At 54.5% G+C, this 27,879-nt stretch overlaps 1 protein-coding gene across 1 annotated transcript in view; it reads left to right on the top strand.

Moving 5' to 3' along the window:
• The window catches only part of TP53I11 (tumor protein p53 inducible protein 11), a 36,774-nt gene continuing 8,895 nt past the window's right edge, over positions 1-27,879 (top strand). The window contains exon 1 of the mRNA XM_058446507.1: positions 1-102. Coding sequence (XP_058302490.1) covers positions 40-102 — 63 coding nt within the window. The 5' untranslated portion in view covers positions 1-39. The remainder of the gene's footprint in view (positions 103-27,879) is intronic.

Genomic DNA, 27,879 nt, shown 5'->3' on the forward strand with positions numbered 1-27,879 from the left:
GTGAACTTGGGCAAGCTGTTTATCTTCTCTGTAAGGTCAATGTACAGAGCTTCAGAGTATTCTTGGGATTGGAGGAGTCAGTCAATGCATTTGACCACTGCAGTGAGTAAACGCTCAATCAGTGTATGCTCGATCAATGTTAACTATTGTTTATTACAATCGTAAGTCACCTCACCTCTGAGCCTTATTCTTGGCTTCAAAATTGGGGTAATGATACTTCCTGAACAGAGCTGTTGGGAATGAGATAAAATGAGATAACATGCCCAAGTCCTATCCTGGCACCTGGCTCCCCACATGTTCACTCCTTCCCCCTGCGATGCTCCCTCCTGTCAAATTTACGCTTCTAGCATAAATGACGCGCCGGTCTAAGAAAAGCACCACTTGTGAACTTGAACGCTTATAGGCGTGAGCTGAGGAAGCATAAAGCGACTTCCCTCTCCCACCTGGTGAGAGAGCCTCCACGGGCTCTAGGGTAAAATGGTCGAGTGCTAAGTGGGTGTTCTTGATGCTGGAAGGATCCTGCTTGACTCAGTTTCAGGATTCGCCATGGGGCCTAAAGGTGGATTCTCCAGGCGGCCGGTTAGCTAACCGGACAAAGGCAACCAGACCTGACTGTCAATCTGGGCGGGGCAGTTGGGGCACTTCTACAGGGAGATGTGTTTGGCTGGGTTGACCAGAGGTAGAGCAGAATGTGCTGGGATGCAGGGCACGGACAACTTCTGAAGACTGAGTCAGACTTGAGCCTCCTATCCTCCGTCTTTTTTAAACAAACCACATATTTTGTTTGTTTGTTTGAGACAGAGTCTCGCTCCGTCACCCAGGCTGGAGTGCAGTGGTGCGATCTCGGCTCACTAGAACCTCCAACTCCTGGGTTCAAGCGATCTTCCTGCCACAGCCTCCTGAGTAGCTGGGATTACAGGTGCCTGCCACCATGCCCAGCTAAATTATTATTATTATTATTATTATTATTGAGACAGAGTCTTGCTCTGTCGCTCAGGCTGGAGTGCTGTGGCATGATCTTGGCTCACTGCAACCTCTGCCTCCCGGGTTCAAGTATAATTCTCCTGCCTCAGCCTCCCAAGTAGCTGGGATTACAGCCACGCGCCACCAGGCCCAGCTAATTTTTTTTTGTTTTTTGTTTTTTGTTTTTTTGATTTTTAGTAGAGATGGGGTTTTGCCCCGTTGGCCAGCCTGGTCTCAAACTCCTAAGCTCAGGCAATTCACCTGCCTCGGTCTCCAAAAGTGCTGGGATTACAGGTGTGAGCCACTGTGCTGGGCCAATTTTTGTATTTTTAGTAGAGACGGGGTTTCATCATGTTGGCCAGGCTGGTCTTGAACGCCTGACCTCAGGTGATCCACCCACTGGTCTTGAACTCTTGGTCTCAAGCAGTTCTCCCATTTCAGCCTCACAAAACGCTGGCACTATAGGAATGAACCACTATGTCTGGCCATTAAACAAGCCACAAATTAAGGAGCACTTATTATGTTCCAGGCACTGTGCCAAGCAGTTTACATGGATTCCAGCCACTACCATCTGCGTAGCCAGCCTTAGGCAAATGCTTAATGTCTCTGAGCCTCAGTCTCCTCACTTGTGAAATGGGTCGGGATGATGTCTACCTCATAGGGCTGTTATGAAAATTAAATGAGCTAATGCATTAGCAGTCATACTAAATGCTAGCTAAATTTTGGTATTACACATAGATATTCATCCATTTCAGCTTCACAACAATCTCCACTTTTTTAAATAAGAAAATAAAAATGTAGAGAGGTTAAATCAGTGGTTCCTAGGTGCCAACCTGACCACATGCAAATGCACAGGGAGAGCATGAGAGAAGCCAGGGTCCCTGCAGAGCATGGTTCCCTGAGTGAGCCTGGCACGGGCCCCAGTAATGCAGGTTTGTCATGCCTGCAGCATCCCAGGTGATTTGGAAGTGGGAAGCCCTGCTGAGTTAGGTGATTTGGCAAAGGCCCCACTGCCGGTAGGGACAGAGGTAGGACTTGAATGTTGAGGCAGGACCCTAAATCACCATGATTTACTACGAAGAGCATGCCCCTGGTGGGCCACCGTGACCTGCTCTCTGCCACTCCCTAGGGCTGGAGGATTCTGGCCTGGCCCGCTCTCTGAGGAGGAGGGCTGGGTGGAGCTCTCTTGAGCAGGGTCACTCAAGCAACCATTTGCAGGCCACCCTGTCCCCATCATGGGTTCCTTTTCCAAAAGCCACCTGAGCCGAGACAGTGGGTGCTCCTCAGCCCTTGTGGATTGTGGAATGTCTCACCAATGGTCAGAAGCACATCTCCCCTGGTGGCTCCCCACAGCCGTCCTCCCCAGGGCCCATCTCCACCCTCTGGTGCCACTGGGCATGCGGAGAGCCTCTGGCAAGCGGCAGGAGCTGCCAAAGCATTTGGTTATTTTGCTCATTTTATTAATAAATGTGTGCCCATGCCAACCACATGGCGACTGCCGCCTGGGAACAAGAGTCGGAACATGCTTTGGGGAGATTTCTGGCTGGATTTTGGTGACAAAGGAAACAGACAGGGATCTATGGGGAGAAGGGAGTCAGGCAGCTGACAGACATCTGGGGGCTTGCAAGGACCTCTGCAGTTTGTGAAGGCCTTTTTGGGAAAAGGAGAGTTGGGTGGAACTGTATGGAAGGGGCATGGGGCCCTGACCCTTCAGCCAGAGGGACTCTGAGCCACATGGAACTTGGACACATAGCTTGGCCTGACTGCAGGCAGCTGGACACATCTTTCTCCCAGGGTCTGTTGGCTCGTGGGTGCCTGGTGAGGGTGGAGCTGATGGCAACACTGCGGTACCTGCAAAGGACCTGGAAAACCCCAAAGCAAAGAGAAAGACCTTCTACCAGAGGGGCTGCCGGCCCAATGTCACGCTCCATGGAGGGAGTTGGCCATCACATGTGCGGTGCTTGGTCTGGGGGCTGTACACACAAAGCTGGCATTATTGGCACCTTTCCGGGATGCTGCACAGAGAAATACCCAGGAGTGACGTGCCCCATAAGGACAGGTAGGACAAGCGGGCCTTTGTGTAGAAGAAGCCAGCAGGCAAACCTCATAGGGGGCAAGCCCCAGGCCTCCAGGGCTCCAGACCCCTGTGCGGGCACCAGAACAGCCTCCTCCTCCAGCCAAGATGTGTGTTCTATTCTATTACTGGCCAGCGAATAAATAATCTGAAAGCCTCGCCAGGATCTGCCGTTTACCCTTTAAGGGAATGAACTTCTGTTCATTTGTAAAGGGGGAAAAAAAAGCCTTCCCAGATGAAAGTCTGGGCTGAGGGAAGAGTGAGCTAGGCAGACAGCATGGATGCCAGCAGGAAGCCCTGAGAGCCAGCAGGCTGGGCCCAGGGGCCCTGGCACCCCCCTGGACAGTCAGTGCCTCCCACAGCAGCCCCGGTCCTGGGCTCCTCAAATCTTAGCTTGGGCCTTTCTACTTAGTTTGTTCATGCCCTTAAAGCAGCAAAAAATGTCAATCACACATACTCAATCCAGTAATTCATTTATAAAAATCGTGCATGACTATACTAACATGAACATTGTCAAACATGCACAAAAATACAAATTTAAAAAATAAAACCAAGATAAAATGATATTTTAAAATGCCTTAATTACTATGGACGATTTCTTTTTTACCACCATTACCTTTACTAACAAAGCAAAAATATACAGTATAGCTAGGTTCATTAGTAATAATAGTGGATATAAATTCTTATTTCAAATTGTCTTCTCATTCATAGTATAAATCTGGGGGCCACCTTCTTGCGGGATCCAACTGGACTGTCACTGTTTTTCCGTCCTCTGTTGGCCATAGTGGCACCATCAGGAGTGAAGTGTCCACGCCACACCATGCTTTTGATCATCCGACATTTGAGTTAGGTTCAGCATTTTTCACTTTCTTCTTTGTTCCTCCTTTGTCTGGCTTCTTTCTAAGTCATGTATCCATTTGATAAATCTATGAATCTGCATAACTGGTCTCAAATGAGTAGAAAATTTCTTCCAAACGCCAACAGCGAGAGTGAGGGCAGAGTGGCTGGCCTTTCTGTGTGGTCCAGCTCCCATTCTTCCCTCTAGTGACATTTCATATAAAGACCTAATATGGACATTAGCGTCAATCTATAAATACTAGTAATGCTGAATTCTTTTCTCTTTTTTGGATGAAATAGAAATAGAAATAAAAAAATTAATATTCCTTTCTCCTTAAAGAAGTCCCTTAAACACGTCCTGTGGTGCCTGCGTGGCCCCCACTTTGGAGACCCTTGTATCTCCAGAGCTCCTCACTGTCCCTCTCCCTTCCAAGCCAATCCAGCTGCAAACAGAAACCAGCATTAGCTTAGGGACCAAATCACTGACCAAATCACTGCCCTTCACTTGCTCCCCATGGCTCATCATAGGTCTTAGGGAAAAGTAAAACTTCTTACCAGCCCTGGCCCGTGCCACTCCTTCGGCATCACTCATGGCCCCCCATATGACACATGGCAGGTTCCCTCTCTCATCCTTCAGGTCCCAGCTCCGAGGTCACCCTTCAGAGAAGCTTGGATCGGCCCCTCATCTAAAGAATATTACTCTCCCCCCAACGACTGTCTCAGGACTTCCGTTATAACTTTTAAGGTGCCAATCACATGTTGTCACTGTGTAAATCTGCTCACGGACTCTGACTACTGTCTCCCCAACTAGGCAATGTGCTTGGAGTTCATCAGAGAGGACCCATGTCTGCTGTTTTCATTGTTACATGCCCAGAGACCAGCATGGTCTCGGGATATTGTAGGTGCTCAATAAACGCATGAATAATGAGATGAATGAATCAGGTCTGAGGGGATCTGCAAATGTGTCCTTGGACTGGGCTTGTCACAGCTGGAAGCTGCTAGCTATGGGGAAACTCCCATCTCCCTGACCTCAGCCCTCCCCAGCCTCCCTGCTCACACTAGGCAGCTGGAAGCCCAGCTCCAAGGAACGCAGAGAAAGCCTGAAGTAGTTTTCCAAGAGTGGAAGAGGCTATTGAGAAAGAGGTGTCCACTTTCTGCCTGGAGGGCTGAGAACTTGGAGTGTCAGGAGGGCCAGGGTCATTCCTAAAGACACCCAGCAAGTCAGGACACGAGCACTGCCCAGAACGCAGGTGAAGGGCAGAGTCAGGGACACCCTTGGCTAAGTGGACTGAGGAATCTTGAGACATGAGTGGTTGTTGTGATTGGTGGATTCTGCCCCTGGGCTGGGCCTCTGAGAGGGCAGGGGCTGAGGCCCAACTTCTCCCCTTTGGCTACCAAACCTTGTGCAAGACCTCCCCATAGCCTGGCCAGGGAGGCACAGAGGCAGCTCAAAGTCTTTTCCCAGGCAAGAGGCCTAGTAAATGTTGGATCAGGGATTCACACCTGGGTCTCTCTCCAAAAGGGGACGCCCTTGCTCTCCTCCTCCCACGTTCCCCTCAAAGCTTCTCCCTTGAGGCCCTTTTGGTTCAGGCCCAGCAGCTGTGAGGCCCTTTGCAGAGCTGATCACCCCGTGATTATCTCCAAAGCCGAGGAGCAGGTGTGTGCAGGCGTGGCTCAGCTCCTGCCTCTGAAAGAAAAGGAAATCCGACCCTCTGGGAAACCTTGGAGAGAAAGCAGAAAAAATATCTCCTTTCAAGAGAAGAACCCAAAGGGACCCTTGTTTTACCAGATTCCTTGACAGCCTCTCTGGAGTGAAGCTCTTTTGAATATATTTTTAAAGAAAAACGAAGCTCAGGAGAATGGCTGGGGGCGGCAGTGGTGCGCAGCATTTCTCACAGTCTTTGCCTGTTTGAGTCTCAGGTACTGATTCTTTATCATGAAGGGACTGGCCTCGACAATCCCAACTGGATGGTGCAGGGGTCTCGCATTCTGGATGCTTAGGTTCAGAAGATGGGTTGGAAGACTTCCTGGAGGAGGTGGGGACTTGCGTTGAGGTTTGAAGACTCTGCAGCAGCTAAAGTGGGAGAGCATTTCAGGCCAGAGGAAGAGGGTGGCAGAGACACAGAGGTGGGGAGGCCTGGCCAGGTCCCAGGAGAGGGAGGCAGAGTGGAGGGGAGGGAGGAGAGAAAGGAGGACTGTCAGGAGGGAAGCTGGAGGAGGGACAGGAGGAGCCTCAAATAGGGCATCAGGATGTCTAGGTTCCAGTCCCAGCTCTGCCACTGACTTGCGGCGTGATGTGGAGCGAGGGATCTGTGCCTTCCCGGGCCTCAGTTTTCCCATCAGAAAAACTGGTGGGAGGCCAGGTGCTGTGGCTCATGCTTGTAATCCCAGGATTTTGGGAGGCTGAGGCAGGCGGATCATCTGAGGTCAGGAGTTTGAGACCAGCTTAGCCAACATGGTGAAACCCCGTCCTACTAAAAATATAAAAATTAGCCAGGAGTGGCGGCGGGCACCTGTAATCCCAGTACTCAGGAGGCTGAGGCAGGAGAATCACTTGAACCCAGGAGGCGGAGGTTGTAGTGAGCCGAGATCGCACCACTACCACACTCCAGCCTGGGTGACAGAATGAGACTCTGTCTCAAAAAAGAAAAAGAAAGAAAAAAAGAGGTTGGGAGTGAGAGATGCCTAGGCTTCCCTTGGGCCTAAAGCTCTACTGGCCCCTGCCCTCCTGCACCAGGTATCCCCACTTCTCTTCTGGGTCCAGTGGAGGCTGCAGGTGCCAGGCGGCTTCCCAGCCTTCCCCCAGCAGCCTGCTGTGGGGACCTGCTAATCCCCCTTAAACTCACCTCTTCCTGGCTGCTGTCACCAAGGGTGCCTTGTGAGGGCTTTCTCACTCAGGGAGATATCTGTGACTTAGCCAGGGGAGGGGGAAGGCCCGGCCTCTGTCGCCCCCTCACCCACCAGCGCCAGCGGCCCTCAGGCCATCTGTTCTTCAGGCTGGGGCCCAACAGAGAGGCCATTCAGTACTGGGCGGTCTGTGTCTGCCCCCCTTCCCCAGCCCAGGCCTGAGCAGATGGCCCACCTGCCACCGTCCGTGGAGTTTCCGGAGCCTTGGGTCCCAGCCGGAAGCTGGGGCGGTGGGGTCCACCCCCCTCTTACAGAAGTTGTCAGCACCAGACTTCAAGTCCTGGCCCTGCCTCACAGGGCCTCTGTCCTGGGTTGCCCTCTCCATCTCCCACTGGCCAGCCAGCCCCAGCCCAGGCCATTCAGAGAGGTACCACGAAGGCTGCACCCGCAGATGCCACCCAGGTCAGTCCTCTGATTTCACACAGGAGGCATCAGCCACCTGCCAGAGGTGGCAGCTCCTCGAAGGAACCCAAATATCTGCCTTCTGGTGAGTTCTCACTGTGATGAGCATCAGATCACTTCAGTAGGGGAGAGGGGAGGGGTTACAAATGCAGATCTCTCAGCGAACCCCATGGATTTGGACCCAGGAGGTCTGGAGAGGGGTCTGTGAATCTGCATTTGTAATAAACTTTGCAGCTGAGTCCCTGAAGTTCTCCTGGGCACTGCCATCCGGCTGTCTCTGTTCATTTCTAGCCTGAATGACAATTAACGCTCAGTGACATAGGTGGAGCAATAGTAACTATACCCATTTAATAGCTGAGGAAATCAAGGCCCCAAAATGCACACAGTTTCATAAAGTAAATTTGATTCTGTAAATTCATAGCAGAGCTGGGCACGGTGCCCAATACTTCAGGCTCCTTAGTTAATGGCTTTTGGACACCAGTCCCCAGGGGAGATCGGGGATGGCCCTTAAACATGCCCCTCCATTCCGCCCCTGCACAGCTACAATATTTAAAGGCCCTAAGTCCTGAAAATACTATGGTGTCTCCCCTCATCCACAATGAATTCGAAACAAAAATAACACTAAACTGTAACTGTAAGGAAATCCCATGATGACAACAGTACTTTAATGAATTTTTGTAAATAAAATTGTTTAAAAACATTTTTCCTTATTTTACGGGTGGCCCTGCTTCTGTGGTGCCCAGTGCAATATCCTGGCTTCCTAGGAGATAGCTCCTTGTCTGCAATGCCCATTCCAGTGTGGAGTCTGGGTGAGGGGCAGGTTGGTCCCTCCCACCCCTGGACATTGCCCCCTCTCCACCTCCTTTAATCCCACCTGGTTTCCTCCCCCTGGAACTGGAATGCACTCACCAGGAGAGCCTGGCATTTCAAAGACATGCCCTGGCAAGGCAGGCTCTTATTGATGGGGATTTTAAATGTATGCCTCCTGTCTCCTTGACGATCTGGCTTCCCTTCCTGTGGGAGCTTCTTCCAGGGAAAGCCCAGGCTCCCTCCCCTCTAGGGAAGGGTCCCCTCTCTAACCCTCCTTAGAGAGGACAGAGACTAGAGGGAAGGGCAGCCCACCCACGGGTGCAGGCCAGAAGCCCGTCTCCCTGCTTAGGCCCCTCCATTTTAGATCACGCTGGAGAATAGAGAAGCCAGGAGGGGCTGCAGGGCCAAGAGAGCCCTGCTGTGTGTCCCTGAATAAGCCATTGAACCTCTCTGAACTTTACTAAGATATAACAGGACCTATATTCTAATCCTACCTTATAGGATTATTCCAAGAATGAAAGACAACGGTGCACATGCGCATAAGGCATTAGCACAGCGCTGGGCTCCCGGCAAGCATTCCACACACTGTACTTACTGTTCCCATGAGCTAGGCTGGCATCATAAGAAAGAGCACTGGAGGCCGGGTGCGGTGCCTCACACCTGTAATCCCAGCACTTTGGGAGGCTGAGGCGGGCAGATCACGAGGTCAGGAGTTTGAGACCAGCCTGGCCAACATGGTGAAACCCCGTCTCTACTAAAAATACAAAAATTAGCCGGGTGTGGTAGTGGGCGCCTGTAATCCCAGCTACTCGAGAGGCTGAGGCAGGAGAATCACTTGAACCCGGGAGGCAGAGGTTGCAGTGAGCTGAGATCACACCACTGCACTCCAGCCTGGGCAGCAGAGCAAGACTCTGTCTTAAAAAAAGGAAAGAAAGAAAGAAAAGAAAGAAAGAGAAAAAAGAAAGAGAGAAAGAAAGCACTGGAGCAGGAGTCAAGGCACCTGCTTTCTAATGTGGGCTCTGCCACTAATTTGGGCTCTGCCACTAATGACTTTGAGCAGTTCCCGAAGCCCTTCAGGCCTCAGTTTCTTCATCTGTAAAATGAGAGCATAAGGCAAGATGAGGTCTCTAGTCTCTTCCAGAGCTGACTTTCCATCACTCCATCACTTCCCATAGCTCTCATTCCCCCATTCATCCTTCCCAGCTCAGTTAAACACCGCAATCTCTAGAAACCTTTCCCAGAGACTTTCGAAGCTGTGAGTCTCTCAGCACCTGCCCGCACCACATTTCTCCCATGGGTCCTGTGGTGGGAAGAATGTGTCCCGTGGTGATTCCCAAGTTGACTGTGCGGACCACCTTAACTTCTGATTCCCAGCCCCAGGGAAAATCAGGAGATTAACAATCAGTTCCTTTGGGCTGATAATATTCCTTCCATTTTACAGATGGAGACACTGAGGTCCTGATATTAAAAAAAAAAAAAAAAAACCCCATATGACATGCTCAGGGAGCCTTGGGAGCCCCAGAGCCTCAGTCCGATTTTCTGCAGTGACTCAGGCCTTAGACAATCATTACAGCAGCGATTACTCCTTAAATCGGTTATTTTTCACTGTTGAAGCTGCTGTGTGGGCCTTTTTTTTTTTTCTTTCCAGTTTGGATTCACCAGGCTGGGGGAGGGAGAGATTGAATGTGAGGCAAAGCAGAAGGAAGAGAAAGAAAAAGGGGAGGCGGGAAAGCCGGGCAGCAGAGAAAGGCCCAGGAGTTTTTGGGATTTCTCACCATGGGGTGGGGAAGGGGGAGGCTGCCCTGGACCCCTGGGGAGGCAGGAGAGAGGGAAGTAGGAGTGGGGGCAGGGAGACTACAGCAGGTGGCGGGGCGTAGTTCCGAGGTTAGCTGAAGCCATGGGCAGTTCTAATCAGCTTCTTAGACTCCTGGGATCAGTGCCTGGGCTGAGGGTGCTGTGTGTGAGTTTGGGGGTGGGAGCGTTGAGCCACCTCCACTCTCACAGTCTACCCCCCACCATCTCCCCTCCACCTTTTCTCTTCCCACACTGTTCAGACACCTGCCGTGTGCTTGGCACTGTGCTAGGCACAAAGGCATAGCGGGAAACAAGATACAGCTCTGCCCTCGAGTAGCTCACAGCCAGCCCTGGGCACCTGGAACCCAGCTGTCAAATTCACTACAGGGCTTGGAGGGAGCTACTGGGCTCAGCTTGCGGGGGTCTGTGGGGACCTAGGGCTATGGCCCAACTTCGGTATGAGGCTTGGGGGATGGGGGATTGGGGGAGGGTGGGTAAGGAAAAGTTGCCAGAGGAAACTTTGTTTTTTGTTTTTTGAGACGGAGTCTCGCTCTGTCGCCCAGACTGGAGTGCAATGGCAAGATCTTGGCTCACTGCAACCTCCGCCTCCCAGGTTCAAGTGATTCTCTCACCTCAGCCTCCCCAGTAGTTGGGACTACAGACATGTGCCACCATGCCTGGCTAATTTTTGTATTTTTAGTAGAGATGGGGTTTCACCATGTTGGCCAGGCTGGTCCAACTCCTGACCTCAAGTCATCCACCTGCCGTGGCCTCCCAAAGTGCTGGGATTACAGGCATGAGCCACCGCGCCTGGCCTGGAAACATTTAAGCTGAGATAAGAGAAGCATGGTGAAGAGCTGGCAGATGAAGACTGGGGTGTGATGGGTAAGAAAGGTCAAGCCAAAGGAACAACAGGGACAAAGACAAGGTCCTAACCCAGAACAGAGCCCGGCACAAGAGGGGAACTGGGAGTAGCAACTGCTCAGATGTCTGTCACTTGCACTAGATTATGAGCTTCTCTGATTCATAACTGGGGTTGCATTCATCACTCGTTTTGTGGATGTATCTATGTCTGTATGCATGCATTCATTCCTTCATTTGTTTTAGCTGGAATAATTTAAAGCTCATTATGAATCTTGCAGGATGAAGTTGTAGATCTATGATGGCCTGTACCCTTGGGCTGCCATGTCCTGCTGCACAGGCTGTGCACTGCACCACTCCATCTGCCATAGATGTAGCACCCTGCAGCCTTGCTCTACATTGTCATTGATGAGCAGTAATTATTCTCTCCCTCTCTGCATATATAATCCCCATTTTCTGTTGTGTACACTGAAAGAAGGGAGGAGTCCTGCTCAAGTTCTCATGGCCTGGGGGAGACCCGCAGGAACTCTCCCTATCTCAGTATCCCCACTGACACCTCCTTTCTCAGTAGGCCTAGATAGTTGATCTGAGAGCTTCCGGGTCAGATGCCCTTCCTCACTCCAGGACCATGGAGCTGCCAGGCAGAGTGGGCTTCTGTTTACTGCCTTGGGCTGAAAACACATTATCAGCAATTGGCAAAACACAGGGAAGTTGCAGCTCAACCTGTTAGACTGACAAATGCATGCTATGCCCTTCTCTTACTGTAAGGATATAAAACAATCACATATTTATACTCAGGAACCAGAACACTTGGGTCCTCCTGCCTCCTCCCTCTGCTCAGCCCCACCCCGAACAGAGGGGGTCCCAGAATGCCCTGGGGCCTGTGGCAATGGGGGAAGAGAATGGAAGGGGAAAAGGACAGCTGCCCTGGGACCTTTATGGTGGAGGGCAGAAACATTATTAAGTACCTGCTGCATGCTGGCCCTTAACTGTTTTTCATCTAATTATCAAAATAGTCCTGTGAAAGGGAGTCAGAAACCTAGGGGACAGCAGGAGCATGGTTTGAATCCAGGCTGTGTCTTTTATCAGCTGGAGACTTGGGAGAGTTACTTATCTATAAAATGGAGATAATAACAGTAACTACCTCCACAGGGCTGGTGTGCAGAGTTCATGAAGCCGCCAACTGCAGGTGCTTGGCACAGTGCCCAGCATATAGTAAGTGTTCAGTAAACAGTAGCATAATGTGATTCAAGATTGCTGTGAGCCCTGTTGTACAATGGAGAAACAGACGCCCAGGGAGGCTACAGAGAGCGTGTGGAGTTTTGAAGGCAAGGTCTGAAGACCGTCACTAAGCATTAAATCCACCTGAGGGTTCAAACCTTCACTTTAAATTCACCCAGTGCTGTGTGCCCAGCCTTGCACTGAGGGGTGAGATGGAGTAGCTGAGTGAAGAAGATGTGTTAGACTCCTTGAAGCCATCCCAGAGCAGGTGGCCTGATGGGGACAGACAGATGACAGTAGTTCCCATGAAGCAGTGTGGCAGGTGCTGTCACCAGCTGCTCCCAGAGCTGGAAGAGGTAGCCTCCAAGGCTTCCCAGGATGTGTGGGGGGTGTGAGTGGGGGTCGGGGAGGGCTGGGAAGGACTTCTCAGAGATGCCTGGTAGAGGGCCCAGCGTTTGCAAAGGCCAGGAGGGTTGAAGTACCAGAGCATCTGGAGAAACTGAGGCAAAAACTGATCCATGGTGGTTATAAAGACCCCTTGTGGCATCCAAGGGAAAAAAATGTGGGCTTCGAAGCTGACAAATTTGGGGATTCAAAACCCTGGTACATGAAGCCAGCCCTTCCTCGGCTTCAGTTCTCCATTTTAAAAATGGACTACCTCACAGAGGTTGCCCACAGAAGTCTCTCAAAAAGTTGGTCATTTCTCTCTCTCCCCCATCCCAGGGTGAGAGTGGGGAAAGGATGGGGGTGGTGAGTGGGGGAGGGGAGGCCCTGGGTCAGCCTTGGGGTCCTCTGGGACTGCAGATCTGCCTCCGGGGCCAATTCTCCTGGGTGGGCGGAGGTCTGCACCCTGCCATACCGCTGTTAACCCGCCCCTTGACCGCTGGCCGGTGCATGGGAGGAGGAGAGCACCAGGTGCAGGGCTGATGACTCTCCAGCAACTGTTCCCTCCATCCGCCGCCGGCTCAGAGCCCCAGATCGCAGCCTCCCTGCTGGCCGAGCCCCCAGCACCCGCGGCGCGCCCCAGCCCTCTGCTCCTCCTCGGAGCAATTACATAACGATGCCTCCGGTGGGTGGCGGAGAGGCCGCCTTTGTTATTGCGATCCGCCTCGGCAGCGGCCCCGCTGTATTAATAAACCGATCACTCAAAACGCCAGCCTGGGCTTTATGTATGTAGATTTGGGTTGGGGCGCCTCGGAGGGAATTATCCACGCGGGCCGCCCCTCCCCCAGGAGAGAGGGAGGTGGAATCCCTTCCCTTCCCTCCCCTCCCCTCTGGTCTTTCACCCTGCCCTTCAGCTCAGAGTCCCTCCCCCACCCACCTTACTCAGCAGCCCGGTCCCAGGAGGGCAAACAAGAATATTCCAGAATCAAAAAGTGTGGGTTCCAGGCCCACCTTCACTTCCCTGATGGGTGATAGCTGGCAAATGGAAACTCATTAGCCTTACCTGTAAAATGAGCCGAATAATAGCAAAGTGCCCATTTAAATCAGATAATCTAGGAATCTGCTTTGCAAATTCTAAAGAAATGGTTCGCAATCTTTGGCTTGTATCAGAATCACGTGGGGGGGGGATGTTGGACCACAGATTGTTGCCCCTGCGACTTCCTTTCCCAGAGTTTCAGTTGTTTGAGGTGGAACTGAGAATTTGTGTTTCTAACATTTTCCTGCCCCCAAGTAGGCTTTGAGACTCATACACTCTAAAGAGATTTATAAACTAGAATCTATTTGGCAGATGTTCCTGTCGGTCTGCGGGTGACTTACCGTCCCCAAACTGTATGGCTTCACTGGGGTGGGGGTGGGCCAGGAGTGGCAGGCCTTACAAGGGATCAGCAATGCCTGCCCTGGCCAGTGGCAGCACCAGAACCACCTGAGCTCTGGGCCAGACTGCCAGGGTTCCAATCCCGCCTCCCTGCTTTCTAGGGTGTGATCTTGGGTAAGTTATGTAACTCAGTAGGCCACCGTTTTGCCATCTATAAAATGGGACTAGGAATGGTACCAACTTCGTGAGATTTGTTAGGATTAATTACATGTAAGGATCTAGACCAGCGTCTGGTACATAGTACGGGCTCAGAATGCTATTTTTTGAAATAATGATAAAGCCCCTGGGGTTTTATCAATGGGCAGGAGGCAAGTGAAGTGGTGGCCATTGGCCTAGCCGGCTGCCCAGGGTCCAAGACTATGATCTCACAACCCAGAGTGGCTGCTCTGGGCACTCACTGTGAAGAGGTCCTGGGGCTCGCCCAAGATGAGGGTCCAAAATCTGCTACTCACTTCCCTGCATAGCAATTCTTTTCTTGGCCAGGGCTCAGCACTCAGAAAATCTGGACCCAGCCTGAGGTTCTAACGTCAGCTATGCCGACAAGGGGTAGTCCATACTCCATCTGCCCTGAGTTTTGGAAGCCGTCCCTTCAGTACCAGCACAGAGCAATGATGTCCCAGGCCTGGGATACATGGTCCACAGACATTTCCCCGACTCTCCCAGCTGGTGGAGGGTGGATTTCTTGCAGATAGCCACATGCACACAGCTCACCGCCATTTCCACATGTCCATTCATTCATTGAGTCAATGAACATTCATTGAGCACTGACTGTGAGCTCCAGACTCACATGTACTATCTCACTTAACCCCCCCCAAGTACCCTATGCATCATCATGATTTTCTTCTTTCCATTTGACAGATGAACACGCTGAGGCTCAGAGACACTGAGTTACTTGCCTAAGGCCACAGAACTGGTTAGAAGAGGACTAGGACCTTGAACCTAAATCCGGGATGGGTTAGTGGCTAAATCCCACTCTCATACTGCCTCCTTGAGCCCTCCCCCACAGGAAGCAGGAAAGGGCTGGCCATGGTCTTCTGGTCCCCTAGCCGTCACACTCTTTCTTTGGGGAGATCTGAGCCTCATTGCTTCCACCCCCATCCTGATCAGTTCTCTCTCCCACAGATAAGAAACTGCTTGACATTTCCTGGTCCTGGTGCAGCAACAGAGGTGGTGGGGATGAGTCACTGGAGGAAAGCAGCTGGCAGTTGAGTGGGGTGGGGGAAGGAGGGCTGGTCAGTGCTCACCCTGGAGGGGTGGGGGCAGGAAGCACTGGGGGGGCCTGCCTGGGAGTTCCTGAGCTCCCAGCTGCTCCTTCCCGTCCCCAAAGCTATGTGTAACAGAGTTCTAACCAGGCAGGTTCACAGAGAACGAAGCTCTGGAGGAAATGAGAGGAAACCAGGAAGGGGAACCAGAAGCAGTTGTGAAAGCCCAGCTCTTTGCCTCAGTCCTTGTGTTGTGGGATGGAGGCTCCTTCTCCCTGGGTTTTGTGCCAGCTTCCATGAACCCTGGCTAGACAACTCTCACCCCAGAGCTCCCCTTTCCAGTTGAGAATGCACCAGCACTCCTGAGGCCCTCTCCCTCCGCTCCTCCCAGGCTGCCTCATAATAACACCAGTAGCACTAATTGATAACTGTCGATGTGCCTGCCCCATGTTAAGGGCTTCACGTGCAGCCTCTCTGCTAAACCTCCAATAACTCCCACCAGGTAGGCCCTGTTATTATCACCATTTTACAGATGAGCAAACTGAGGCCTAGAGAAGTGAAATCACTGGCCCGTGGTCCCATAACCAGGACTTGAACCCAGATCTGTCAGGTCCAAAATCCCTGGGCTCAACCACAACAGGTCTCTGACAACATCACGTTCCTCCACACGTGCCCATCAGTGCTGAAACCTCTTTCCCCTGGCCCCAAGCCCAAAGACTAGGCCCAACCCCCGCTCCGCAGGCCTCTCTCCTGCAGTCCCAGGTGATAACAGTAGTCTCACTCCAAGCATCTTTGAAATCCAGTTACATCCCCATTCTTCCTCGTCCATAGTGGTTTCTGGCTGCAGAAACCATTGCCACGGCAATCCCTGTGCCCACCCCACCTTCCTGCAGGGGCACAAACACAGACACACAGGCACACTCTTAAGTGCTCACTCACACCTGGCCACCAAGGAGGTGTTGCTGCCGCTGCTTGTGGAGGGCGACCAGGGCAGATGGAGCCCCTGCTGCTCCCAGGTTCCTGGGGGAGCCTGGAGGGAGTGACCCTCCCACCCCTGCAACAGCCACTGGCTGCTTCCTGGCTCCATCCCCACCCCCCTGGGGCCTTGAGAGGAACACTTCATCAAGGTAAGAATCACAGTAATAATGTTAATAATAGGAATCAGCATTTCCAGTTTGCAAACCTTTTTCATCGAATCACCTCACTTGACTCTCACAAGTTCTGTGAGGCAGATATTTTTACATCCGTGCAGGAGAGGGTCGCATAGCTACTTAGGAGCAGAGCCAAGGTCCTAGCCGACTTATCTCACCCTCACCAGGAATAATGAGGACTCCTCATTGTCACCGCACACCAAGCATCTATTCTTGCCTGGCATTAGGGGCACACTTAATGAATGTCAGCGTTACTCCTCACAGCAGCCCAGCGAGGTGAATTTTTTTTTATGCCCAGTGTAAAGATCAGGTAATTCAGAAGAGTTGAGGGCAGAATGGCTGCCTAAGGGATGTTTCTAAACTGGACACATCACTTTAGAAAAGTATATAGGGGCTGGGCGCGGTGGCTCACGCCTGTAATCCCAGCACTTTGGGAGGCCGAGGCGGGCGGATCATGAGGTCAGGAGATCGAGACCATCCTGACTAACATGGTGAAACCCCGTCTCTACTAAAAATGCAAAAAATTAGCCAGGCGTGGTCATGGGCGCCTGTAGTCCCAGCTACTCGGGAGGCTGAGGCAGGAGAATGGCGTGAACCCAGGAGGCGGGGCTTGCAGTGAGCCGAGATCACGCCACCGCACTCCAGCCTGGGCGACAGAGCGAGACTCCGTCTCAAAATAAATACGTAAATAAATAAATGAAAAGTATATAGGGAGGAAGACAATAAGAGCCTCTAATGGGTGCTTTCTGGAGAGCGGATGCAGGGGGTTATGGATAGAGCCAGCTGCTTCTCCCCTGGTCCCCCTCCAAGCACTTTGCCTGTTATCTTGAGCGGTTACTGTTGCTGCTGTTGACTATCTGTGCAGTCATCTACAAGGGGGCTGTGAACCCTCCAAGGAGGGGGACACTGTCCTGTTCACCCCTGGGGCCCCAGTACGTAGCACCTTGCCTGGCATACGGGTCAGGCACTGTCAGGATGGCCTCGTTCACAAAGGATGGTGGGACAGCCTTGGCCCAGCCTGAGCTCCCGGCCTCCCCAGCTTCCCCGTTGATAAGCTTGGGAGACTGAGAGAATACAGACACCCAGAGGGCAAAGGTTATCCACTCCAAATACCACTTAGGGTGGGAATTCTTCCCCTGCTGTCCTCATCAACCCTTTCCTGGATTCTGCTTGCATGCTGCTGGTGACAGGGCACTCATTCATGACAACTAAGGCAGCCTCTTCCATGTTGGAAAACTTGGAGTGATTGTGACAAAGGCCCCCCACTGATGTATGATCAGGCTGGCTGGGATTACAGCACAGACCCTGCTGCCAGTCTTTAGGGTTACACCAAGCAGAGCACTGGCAGGTGTCCCCAAGTCTGAGAGGACATTGCACATGAATGATGCTGGGGGCCCTCCCTTCAGCAACCCAGAGCCCTGAGTGCCGGAAAGGCAGAAGAGGGAGTGACAAATGAATTCATCAGCCCAGCTTGGCCCAGCTCTGTAAAGGCAGTGAGGTGAGACTGAGTTGTTGCAGACATTACTTTAGAGCCTTGAGTCAGATGGCTCCACCCAACACACCTTAAAAATAATCCTCAACTAGAGTCACAGACTTTGACTGATTGATTCATTCATTCATTATTGGCTATCACTGTCTAGGTGTTTGGCTGGGGGCAGTGTCAGTGGCACTGGGGCATCAGAGTTTATCTACCTTAGTAATCAGGACAGTTTATATTCACTGAGCACTTACTATGAACAAAGGACTGTTCTGTTTACTTCCTTGCCAAGGGCACAGACTCTCCTGCCCAATCCCAGCTCTGGTGAGGACAGTGGGAGCCTGCATGGCACAGAGTCCATGCTCAGTAAACATGAGCAGCTCCTATTAACTCTAAATCTCTACAGCAACCATAGCCGGTTCTTACTGTTGGTGGCTCTAGGTGACTTACTTTGTCCAAGGCCACACAGGCACTAAAAGGCAGACCCAGGATTTGAACCTAGGTGACCTGGTTCCAGAGCCTGCTCTATTAACCGTTAAGGAACTGGTGCAGACAGAACCGAGACCTGGAGTCAGAATGCCCACCTAGCTAGATGCCTGGGGCAGCCACTCACCTCTTTCTGTCTTATTTACTTGTGAAATGGAGCATGTCATCAGCCTTGCCTCCCTTTTCCCGCAGCCCCCCACCCCGGTTCCTGGCCCACTGTGACCATCAGACCAGATGAAAGAGATCCAGGCATCTCTCTAAGGAGAGCACAGGGTGGTGAGGGTTGGGGTGAAAGAGAGCACATTATTTTCCCACCCTAAGGGGTTGAGGGAGCCCAGAATTTGGGGATGGGGCCTCGTCTGTAAGAGCCTGGTTCTTTTAGGCTGACACGCCACCAGAGAGCCTCCATGACCCCCAACCCTCATCCTCACCCCAGCCCCCTCATAGGATGTGTAGAGACAAAAGGTTTGACAACTGTAGCCCCAACAAGCGTCCTAGAGCCCCAGATAAGATCCTAGTCTCCTGACAGCGCAATTAACAGCAGCATTTCTGAGGCTGGATTTTAGGGTGGAGTATGAAGAAGGTGGCCGTAGTGACGGTGGGGACATGTTATTTGGCCAAGTCACACCAAGCAGGGAGAGAGAAGGGTGGGCCTAGGCTGGAAGCCTGAAGGCTGAGTGAACTCAAACTTCAACGACCATGGCCTGTAAAATGGGACTAAGCACAGCGCCCTTGTGGGTTGCTGTGAAAATCAAATGAGTTAATACTTGTAACTCCTTTAGCATATGGTGCCTGGCATCAGAGAGTGCGCAGCAAACGGTGACTATTGTCGTGACTGTTATTACACACTTGGGTATCACCGCCAGCCAAAGCAGTCCCTCCCATTTCAGACATCGGCCTGGGCCCGGGAGGCACCGCAAGGCTATTTAAGATGGTGTGGTTTGCACATCTACGTTGCTAGTCCCAAGAAAGGGGCACCGTCTGCAGAACTTGCCAGGAAAGTCATCCTGGGCGGCGCGGGCCACGCCAGGGTCTCCCCGCGCGGCTTGCTCCCCTGGCGCCTTCTCTCGGGCGCGCGTGCGCCTCCTGCAGGCGGCCCCCGGGAGAGCCTCGCGGGGGAGCCGGGAGCCCGGTTTCCCCGCCAACCCCCATCCCGCCCGCCCCGGCGGCCACCCTGGGGGCGAGGCAGCCCGGCGCGTGGGAGGGGACGGCGCGCCATTGGCTTGTGCGCGGAACCGAGAGGAGGGACCAGCGCGGGCCGCCAGACTCGGTAAGCCCCGGCCGCGCAGGGCGCCGCGCGCAGTCCAGCCGTTCCGGCCCTGCCCTGCCCTGCCCTGCCCTGCCCTGCACTGCCCGGCCCCGCACGGGCGGCGCGATGTGAGGCGCCCAAGCCCGGAGTCTCCGCCTGGCATCAGCTCCACGCAGCCCGGCGCCGGCACGCGCGAGGCCCGTAAGTTCTGCTCCCCGCTGCCGCTTCCGAGCCGCGGACTTTCCCCTCCCGCCGCCCGCCGCCTGCGCAGCGCAACCCAGCGGGGCTCCTGCGGCCGACGGGACCGCAGGGGGGCGGCCGGGACGCCGCGCGCGCTAGCCGGGCGCCCCGGGACATCTCGGCACCCGCGGAGCCCGCTGGGACCCCGGGGGGTCGCCTCCCCAGCTCCCCAAGGCGCCGTCCCGCAGCACCTTCTGTCTCCCCTGCGCGCTCTCCCCTCGCCGCCCCTCCCTCTGACTCGGTTTCCCCTCTCCCCCGGCTCCGCGGTCGCCCTCCTCCTGGACTGCTTATTTCGTCCTCGGCCACTGCCTCTCGGGCTCGAGCTTTCTGCTTCGGAGCAGGAGAGAAACGGAGCGAAAGCAGTTTCTGTCTGCCTGGGGTCTGACTCGGTCCCCCGCGCTCGGTTCTCTGTCCCCTCCCCCTCCCGCCATTGTTCCCGGCCGGAGGAGTGCACGGCGCAAACTTGCGAGTTCCCCCAGTCTTTGCCCCCGCAGGGCCGCGGACGGAGGTGGTGGCGGATTTCCCGCTGTCCACAAGTCTGGCCCGACCTTCTGGGGCGGGGGCCTGGGGGCAGGGGCCCTGGGCCGGAGGACCTGGGGCCGCCTAACGGCTCGGAGCTCCCCGCCGAGGACACCGGCGCTCAGGCCCGGGTCTCAGAAAGTGGGTGGGTGTCTGGAGCGGGGACATCAGGGACAGATTGCAGGGGGAGGGGCAAGGCTGAGAGAGTCCCCCGTCCCCAGGCTGGAAAGGGGCGGGCAGAAACCCAGGCCGCGCCTTAGCCCAGTTAGGGGGTGGGTAGGGGACGCACAGGTGGAGACGCCCCCCACTCTCCCCGAAGTCGCGCGATCTGCAGGAAGGGGGCAGTGTGGGGCCACTGGCCGGGCGCTGGGTGGGCTAGGGCCCTTGCCGTGGTCAGAACACTCGCACCTACCCGGAGAAGGCTGTGTGGAGGAAGGGCCAGAACGCCGCGCCCACCCCGGCGCGCCCCGCGGGGCGGGGCGGGGCGCTCGCCTTGGGTCCCCTCGCTCTACCCTCCTTCGCCCTGACCCAGTCTCGGGCTTCCGCCTCTTCCTGGAGCCCAGGGGGAGTGGGTTTCTCCGCAGGAGAGATGGAGGCTGGGGCAAGAGCAGCGCGGAGGCCAGGAACCCCGAGGCTCCTCCAAAGCCCAGGGCGGCTGGCCAAGGCCACCTCACCGCCCCACTACCCCGCACTTCCTGGTTGGTTTCTTTCAAACAAACTTCTTGACGGGGCGGCCCTGCGGGGAGAAGTCACCGGGGTTGCCCACCCCAACTATGTGGTCCCTTGGACCTCCACCCCCGACGGCCTGTGGAGAGGGGACCAGGACCTGCGGCCCGCAGATCCCAGGGACGCGGGGGTCGTTTTGTTGCAGAGCCAGGAGGGGGCACTGTCCGCCCCTTAGCCTCAGTCCCAGACTTGGAGAAAGGAGAGAAAAGATTTTTCTTGTTGGGTTGTCAGGAAATAAGACTATTCTCCAGCCTTCTGTTGTCCCATCTGTAAAATGGGTCGTCTTGTTCCTGAGGCCCCCTCTGTCCCCACCATCCCAGGAGGCCCCTGCCCTGGCTGCTTCTTTCCCAGTCACATGTGGTCAACTTCCTCCGTGCTTCCAAATTTGGAGTGGAGGGCTAAGGCCGAAAGCCCCTTCACCCATGTCCAGCTGTCATGACCTGCCGGCTCTAGGACTGCGACCTATTTTCTGCACAGCTCTGCCTCCAGGCCCCTTGTGGCTTCTCCAGCTCACACCCAGCCTCCCAAGTTCTTTTGATAGCCCCACCTCTGTGGGAAGCAGGGCCTGCCCTTCTTGGGGAATGGGGGAGGAGGGGCTGGAGTTAACAGGAATGCCCCCTGGTCACACAGTTTGGGGCTGTTCTTTACTTTCGCTTATTGAACAAAATGTTTGTGAGCATTACAGCAAAAATGGCTTATGGAGCAAAGTGCCAGGGGCAGTTTCAGGCACTGGGGAGACAGCTGTGGACAAAATAAAAATTTTTGTCCTCATGGAGCTGATGCTTAAAAGCAGGGGGCAGGGGGAGGCAATTAGCTAATAAAAACAATAAGCAAATTATATAGTGTACTGAGAGGTGAAGGGGAAAAGTTGTGTTGGGGGTATTGAGGCCAGGGACCGGGTTATCATTTTAAATAGGGTGTCAGGGAGGCCTCCCTGAGGAGGTAACTTTTGAGCAACAGCCTTGAGGGAGATGAGGGAGTGAGCTGTGTAGACAGAGCACAGCCCATGCAAAGGCCCTGAGGCTGGAATGTGCCTGCCCTGCAGCTAGCGGGAAGTGAGGAGCTGAGGAAGAGTGAGTGACTGAGAAGGGATGAATTCCTCCCATTTCTCAGGTGAGGGAAGTGAGGCTCAGAGACAGTATATCAGTCACCCCAGGACACACAGGCCAGGAGAGGCAGCTGCAGGGCGGGGTGCCTGATGTTCTGACTCCTGGTCCACGATACCTCCCCGGCACCCTGCGTCTCACTGTTTATCCTGCTACACCGGTTGGACCCCGCCCAGGGCCAGCGCAGCATCGTCCTCCTGCCCCAAAGTGACCCTTGCTCCCTCTCATCCCACTTCCTTCCTATGACCACTCCCTTCTGAGCACCCAACTCTGACTCGGCACATGATCCCTAGAAGGGGACCTGCTCTGAGGCAGATTTGGTCAAGGGGGCAACTGAGGCAAGGAAGTAGAGTCTTCTAGTCTAAAAATAATGAGCAGCATTATTATTGAACATTAACTACAGAACAGGCGCTGTTCTGGATGTTTTTTTGTGCATCTTCTCACTGGTGAGAGGTTGGTGTCATTATTACACCCCATTTAACAGATGAGGAAACTGAGGCCCAGGGAGGCAAAGTCACTGGCCCAAGGGCATACACCTCATAAGTGGTAGAGCCAGGATGAAGCACAAGCCTTTTAAGTCATGAGCTAGTCCTTTAACCACTAAGCCAGCACCCCGTGACTGGGGAGACACTCAGTCCTGGACTATGGTTGTGGCTCATCTTATCCTGCGAAAAGGGCAGGGACCCTTCCACCTGCCTCCCCCAACTCACCCAGAAGACAAATCACCACTTGCTTTTGAAGAAACGGGCTCAAAATGTGGAACATCCCTTTGAAGAAGCTCCTCTCCTTTCCTCTCCCTTCTTCTCCCACCCTCTTCTCCTCCCCTCTAAGTTCCTGAACAGCCACGGGGTGGGGGAGGAGCATGGGGAGAGTGGGGGGCAGGGAGGAGAGGGAGGTTCCTGCTGCATTCTCACCAGACCCCTAGCCCCATAGGATCTGGAAGTCAGGCTGTCCCGATGACAACACCAGCTGCCCTTGAGGGCCCTGACATGGTCACTGGGCCAAGGGGCAGGCTGGCCTGTTCTCTGAGTGGAAAAGGACAGGAATTCTTCATGTTCTGCCCATGTGAATGACCGTCGAGACAGGAAGAACCTCCCAGTGACTTCTGAGCAGTGATGGAGGCCATCAGAGGGCCTGATCCCCTTGCCCACAGCAGCAGCTTCAGACCCCCGGGGAAGGCGCCCAGGAATGCCTCCTTCTTGCCACCTGCTCTGCCTTGACCTCTCGCCCTCTTCAGCACAGTAGGGAATGTTCATATTCATCCCTAAAGCTTTGGAAATGTTTCTGTTGAAAGGTTGGGCTTTCCTCTGCCTTTCTGGAAATTGGGCCCCTTCAAAAAGAAAGAGGAGGAAGACAGGACCTGTGTGCCAGTCCAGGCTGAGGGGTGGCGGGACTTGGGGGTGGGGCAGCTTGAGCTGGGGCCCAGCAGGGACCTGGAGTGTGGCCGCTGTGAGGCAGGGCTGGCAGGGGCCCTAGAGACCACATTCTCATTTTCTTAGACAAAGAAACTGAGCCCCAAAGACAGGGCCTGGCTTACCAGTGATGGCAGAATCTGCCTGTGACCTCAGCTGTCCTGTCTCCGAGCCCAGTGACTCAGGACGCACTGCCACCTTCCAGCTCCAGGACAAACCTTCCACTACCAGATCCCAGGGCACATGTTCCTGAAGGTTCTTGGAAATGGGGCATGGAAACTTTCTCAACTGCAGAGCTGTGTCATGGAGACGGGGGTTGCCACCACACGGGACTCGAATCCTGTGCCTGCCTCTCCCGGCCAGTTCCGCTCTGTCCTCACTCTTTGCAGCGGCCCGGACACTGAGCCCAGTGGTGATGCTGAGATGATGAGGAAGACGGATGCTGCAGCTCCGCCCTCCACTGGCTCAGGATCTGCTTGAGAGACAAGACTGACTAAGGCAGCCCCAGCCTTTGGAATAACGATGCTCTCGAGGGATGGCCTGATAGCAAGCCAGCTGGAGCCAGCCGAGGCCCATCCACCGGGTAGCCTCGCCTCGGCTTCCTCCTTAGCTGTGGGCCTCCGATGAAACCTGCACCCCAGAGGCCGCTGTGAGGATGTCAGTAGTGCAGCCGCTTTCATAAAGCCTCTTTTGTGTCCCACGACTTCTAGATTAGCTCTCCAGCCCCCGACAGCCTTGTGACTCAGGGACCACTGCCCCATTTACGGTGGAAGGAAGGGAGGCTCCTTCAAAGAGGAGTTTGTCTGCCCAAAGGCACAAGGCTAGTAGTGCAGAGCCAAGATCTGAACACAAGGCTTAGTCCCTAAGCCTCTCTAATACAGCCATTGACAAGTGGCTTCACTGCCTGAGGGCCCAGGCGATAGATTCTGGGCTAGGGGATCCCTAGACCCCATCCTGCCCACGGGGCCGACGGCAGCCCTGGGAGGGACCGCAGCTGGAGCAGATGACGCAAGCTCTGGACCTTCTATTCCGTCCCGCCCTCCAGGGAGCAGAGATTCTTTCTCCTGCCTCCCCTTCTCTCTGGCCAGGGGCCTGAGGCTCTGGCTCTCACTGCCAGCACCCCGCCCCCAACTCTGTGTTGCCCTGTCCCAGACCCCATTTCCAGCTATTTTGTACCAAAGCGATAACAGAACAATGGGGCTCCCTGCATCCCTCCCCAAGTCCTGCTGTAGTCGCAGGGCCTTAACCCAAGGGAGGCTGGACCCCAGAGAGGAGTCCAGATGCTGGCGACCGCCAGGGACTTTCCGGGGGAGTTACCATGGGGAAGATGGATTAGAGCTCAGTTCACGTCCACCAAACACCCCCCACCCCCACCACCGCACACGTTGCACACACACCAGCTCCTCTCAGGATGTCCAGTTAAAGAACAGTTACCTTGGCTTGAATTCCAGCTCTGCCACTTACCTCAAGGGACACTCGAATAAGTCACATGAGCCTTTGTTTTCTCATGTGTAAGATGGGGATGATAATATGGCCATTCTCATAGGGTTGTGGTGGGGATTGCAGGGGATTCATGGTCTTGAAGTACTTGCCCCGCTCCTCCCAGCCCCGGGGTAGGTGGCCCTGGGGGCAGTCTTCCTTCCGAGGGGTGGAGGAACAGGTGTGCTGCCTGCCCCTGTCACAGAAGCTCTTGTTTGGAAAGCCAGTGGCTTCTTGGCTGAGGTGCGCAGCAGCAGCGACTCCCCCCTTGACTCACAGGGAGGCTCGGCCACTGATGGATGTTCTGGGCCCCTTCCTCTTCCCTCCCTCATCTGCCCCACTCCCCTGGCCAGTCAGGTTTCCTAAGCCAGCCCTCACGGGGCATAGTCTTCATGCTGAGGACAGCTCGGCAGTCCATCTGTTTCTATGGAAACCAGGCTTCCTGGGAAAGAGACAGGGGGTTGGGGAAGTCCTCCAGGATCTGCATGGGAATGACGCCTCAGTCCCATCTGATCTGGCCAGGGCAGAGCCTGGGCAGCCACCTTATTCATCTTATTAATTGCTGTCCTTTACAGAGTACACACCAGGGGCCAGGCTCCTCAGCTGCACTTTCTCATCATCACACATCACAAACCTGTGGGCTTCGTATAGACGTAGTAGTCTGGTTTCACAGATGAGGACATGGAGGCTCAGAGAGGTTAAGTAACTTTCCTGAGGTCACAGAGCAATGAAGAGGAGTAGGGATTTGAGCCCAAGTTTTCCCAATCGTTATAAATATGCTTACCACCTCCCTGTCTGTCATCCTCTCCTGACTCTTGTACCCCCAACAAGCCTCTCTCTTCCTGGCTGGTTTAGTCTTGGGGGCTTTGCTGGTTCCTGCCTTGCCCCTGGGAACCATGTGGAGGTGCTCTTCCCTGGTCTCAGATTCCACAGCAGATGGGGAGGTGGGAGGGACTGCAGGGAGTCAGATCTTGGCTGAAGAGGGCCTCTTAGCTCCTCCTAACTCATTCATTCAATCACAAATGCCTGTTGAACTCCTTCTGTGCCCGGAGTTGTCCCAGGCTCAGAGAACAAGACCCAAAGAAACCCTTGCCCTGGGGCGCTCCCCTGCGAGTGCTGCCACAGCTTTCTGAGGAGGTGGGGGCCATGGCAGAGGCCTCGTGTTCTCATGCAGTCCTCTAACCTTCACTGCTGCCCAGACCCCCCACTGCCAGCTCCTCTGCCAAGAGCATTTGCACCCCCTCTCCTGGAGTCTTCAGCACCCCATGAGTAAGGCAAGTAAGGCGCTGTGGTGTGATCCCCATTGTATTGAGGGCTGAGACTGCTCGCTTAAGGCCACCTGACCAACAGAGAGTGGCCACTTTTGAACCCAGTTCTGCCTAATTGGAAAGCCCTTTCCTGCCCCGCGCCACCAGCTTCCATGTGGCCTGGGGCACAGCCTCCCCTCAGCCCGCCACGTCTTACCTATGGGCTTCCGAGTGTGCTGGTTGGGCTTAGCCTGACAGCTGCTCATTCCACCTGTGTTGACAAAGTGCCTACTGTGCACCCCAGCCTCACGGGGAGATAACACGGAGGGGCACAGTACGAGCCATACCTTCAGACTGGTTGGTCTTGGGGAGCCAAACTGCCGTGAAATGACCAGGAGTAGAGGCTGTAAGTGGCCAGTGGCTGCAGACACTGAGACCCGTGAGAGTCTGGAGGAGGATGAGGACCCAGTGCCCTGGGAGGGACCCTGGGAAGAGGGGCTGTGTGCAAAGATAGCCTGGAGGAACAAGGAGCATGTTGGGGGGACAGAATGTCCCAGGGACCTTCTCACTTGGGTAAAGGGTCAGCAATGAGAACCACTGTTGAAGGGTTTGCTGGCTGATCGGGAATATGGGCGAGAGCAGCTGGCAGGGCAGAAGGGAAAGGTTCAGGATCCCAGGCCTGGGCCTTGGGAGCCACGTCCTCTCTTCTTGCCAGACAGGTGATGGGGGTGGAGGGGTGGCTGTCCTTGCTGCCCCTGCCCCCAGCCTCCTGCAGCCTGGCTCCTGGGGGAAACCCCCGGGGGCCCTTCAGAAGGCAGTGGGGCAGAGCAGGAAGCTTCACAGCACTGGTGGCAGGCTTTTTCCACTATGCATGGCTGAGTGGAGAAAGGGAAGTGGAAGGAGGGCCAGACTTCTCCCTGGGCAGGGCACTTTCCCCATGGGCACCCGCATGCACTCCTTCTTTCTCTCTCCACCAGCACTTCTGCGAGGTGAGCGTTCTCACTACCCCCATTTCACAAGAGGGGAAACTGAGGCTAGGAGAGCTGTAGCGACTTGCCCAAAGCTGTGCAGCTGGCGAGAGGGCAGAACCAAGACTCAAACCCAGGTCCCCCGCCCCCAAAGCCGGGGTTTGGCCATAGTGCACGGTAGAGTCCTCTGTCCTCATTAGGCCTGAAATAAACACCTGGAGTGGCCCTGAAGGGGAGGAAGGGTCAAGGGGAGACCTCAGGGGTGTGTGCAGCTTGCCTCGCCGGTGGGGTAGGTGAGGGGCTGCTGGGTGAATCGGATCATTGCAGGGCCCAGTCCTGGGGGTGAAGCAGGGGCGGAGCGCAGTTCTCAGAGCAGTTATCTGTGCTGGAAGGTGGGTGTGGGGCCCTCCTCCCTGGAGGTCAAGATTCCATTTTCTCTGTGGGGCCACAGGGGCCCTTTGTGAGTGATGCCCTCCCTGCTAGGGTGGGCTTGGGAGATGGGCACAGTGTTCTCACCAGCTCAGATGCCTGTGGATGAAGATTGTCCCACCCATGAGTGATTCTGTCCAGGACACCGTAGTGCCCACTCTTCCCAGCCCCAGCAGGTGGGCACTGACACGTCCCACAGCCGTTGATTTGCAGCAGCTGTTGTTGGCTCTGGCCTGGGGTGCAGAGGGGAATGCTCTGTGTGTATGTGTGTGTGGTGTTTGTGTGTGGTGTGTGGTGTATGTGGTTTGTGTGGTGTGTGTGTATGGTTGTGTGTAGTGTGTGGTGTGTGTGTAGTGTGTGGTGTGTATGGTGGCTGTGTGTGGTGTGATGTGTGGTGTGTGTGGTAGGTGTGTGGTGGGTGTGTGTGCGTGGGGGGTATGTGCGGTGTGTGTGTTTTGTGTGTGCATTGTGTATGGTGGGTGTGTGTGATGTATGTGTGG

Source organism: Hylobates moloch, unplaced genomic scaffold, assembly GCF_009828535.3.
Source record: "Hylobates moloch isolate HMO894 unplaced genomic scaffold, HMol_V3 SCAFFOLD_11, whole genome shotgun sequence".
Classification (NCBI taxonomy): domain Eukaryota; kingdom Metazoa; phylum Chordata; class Mammalia; order Primates; family Hylobatidae; genus Hylobates; species Hylobates moloch.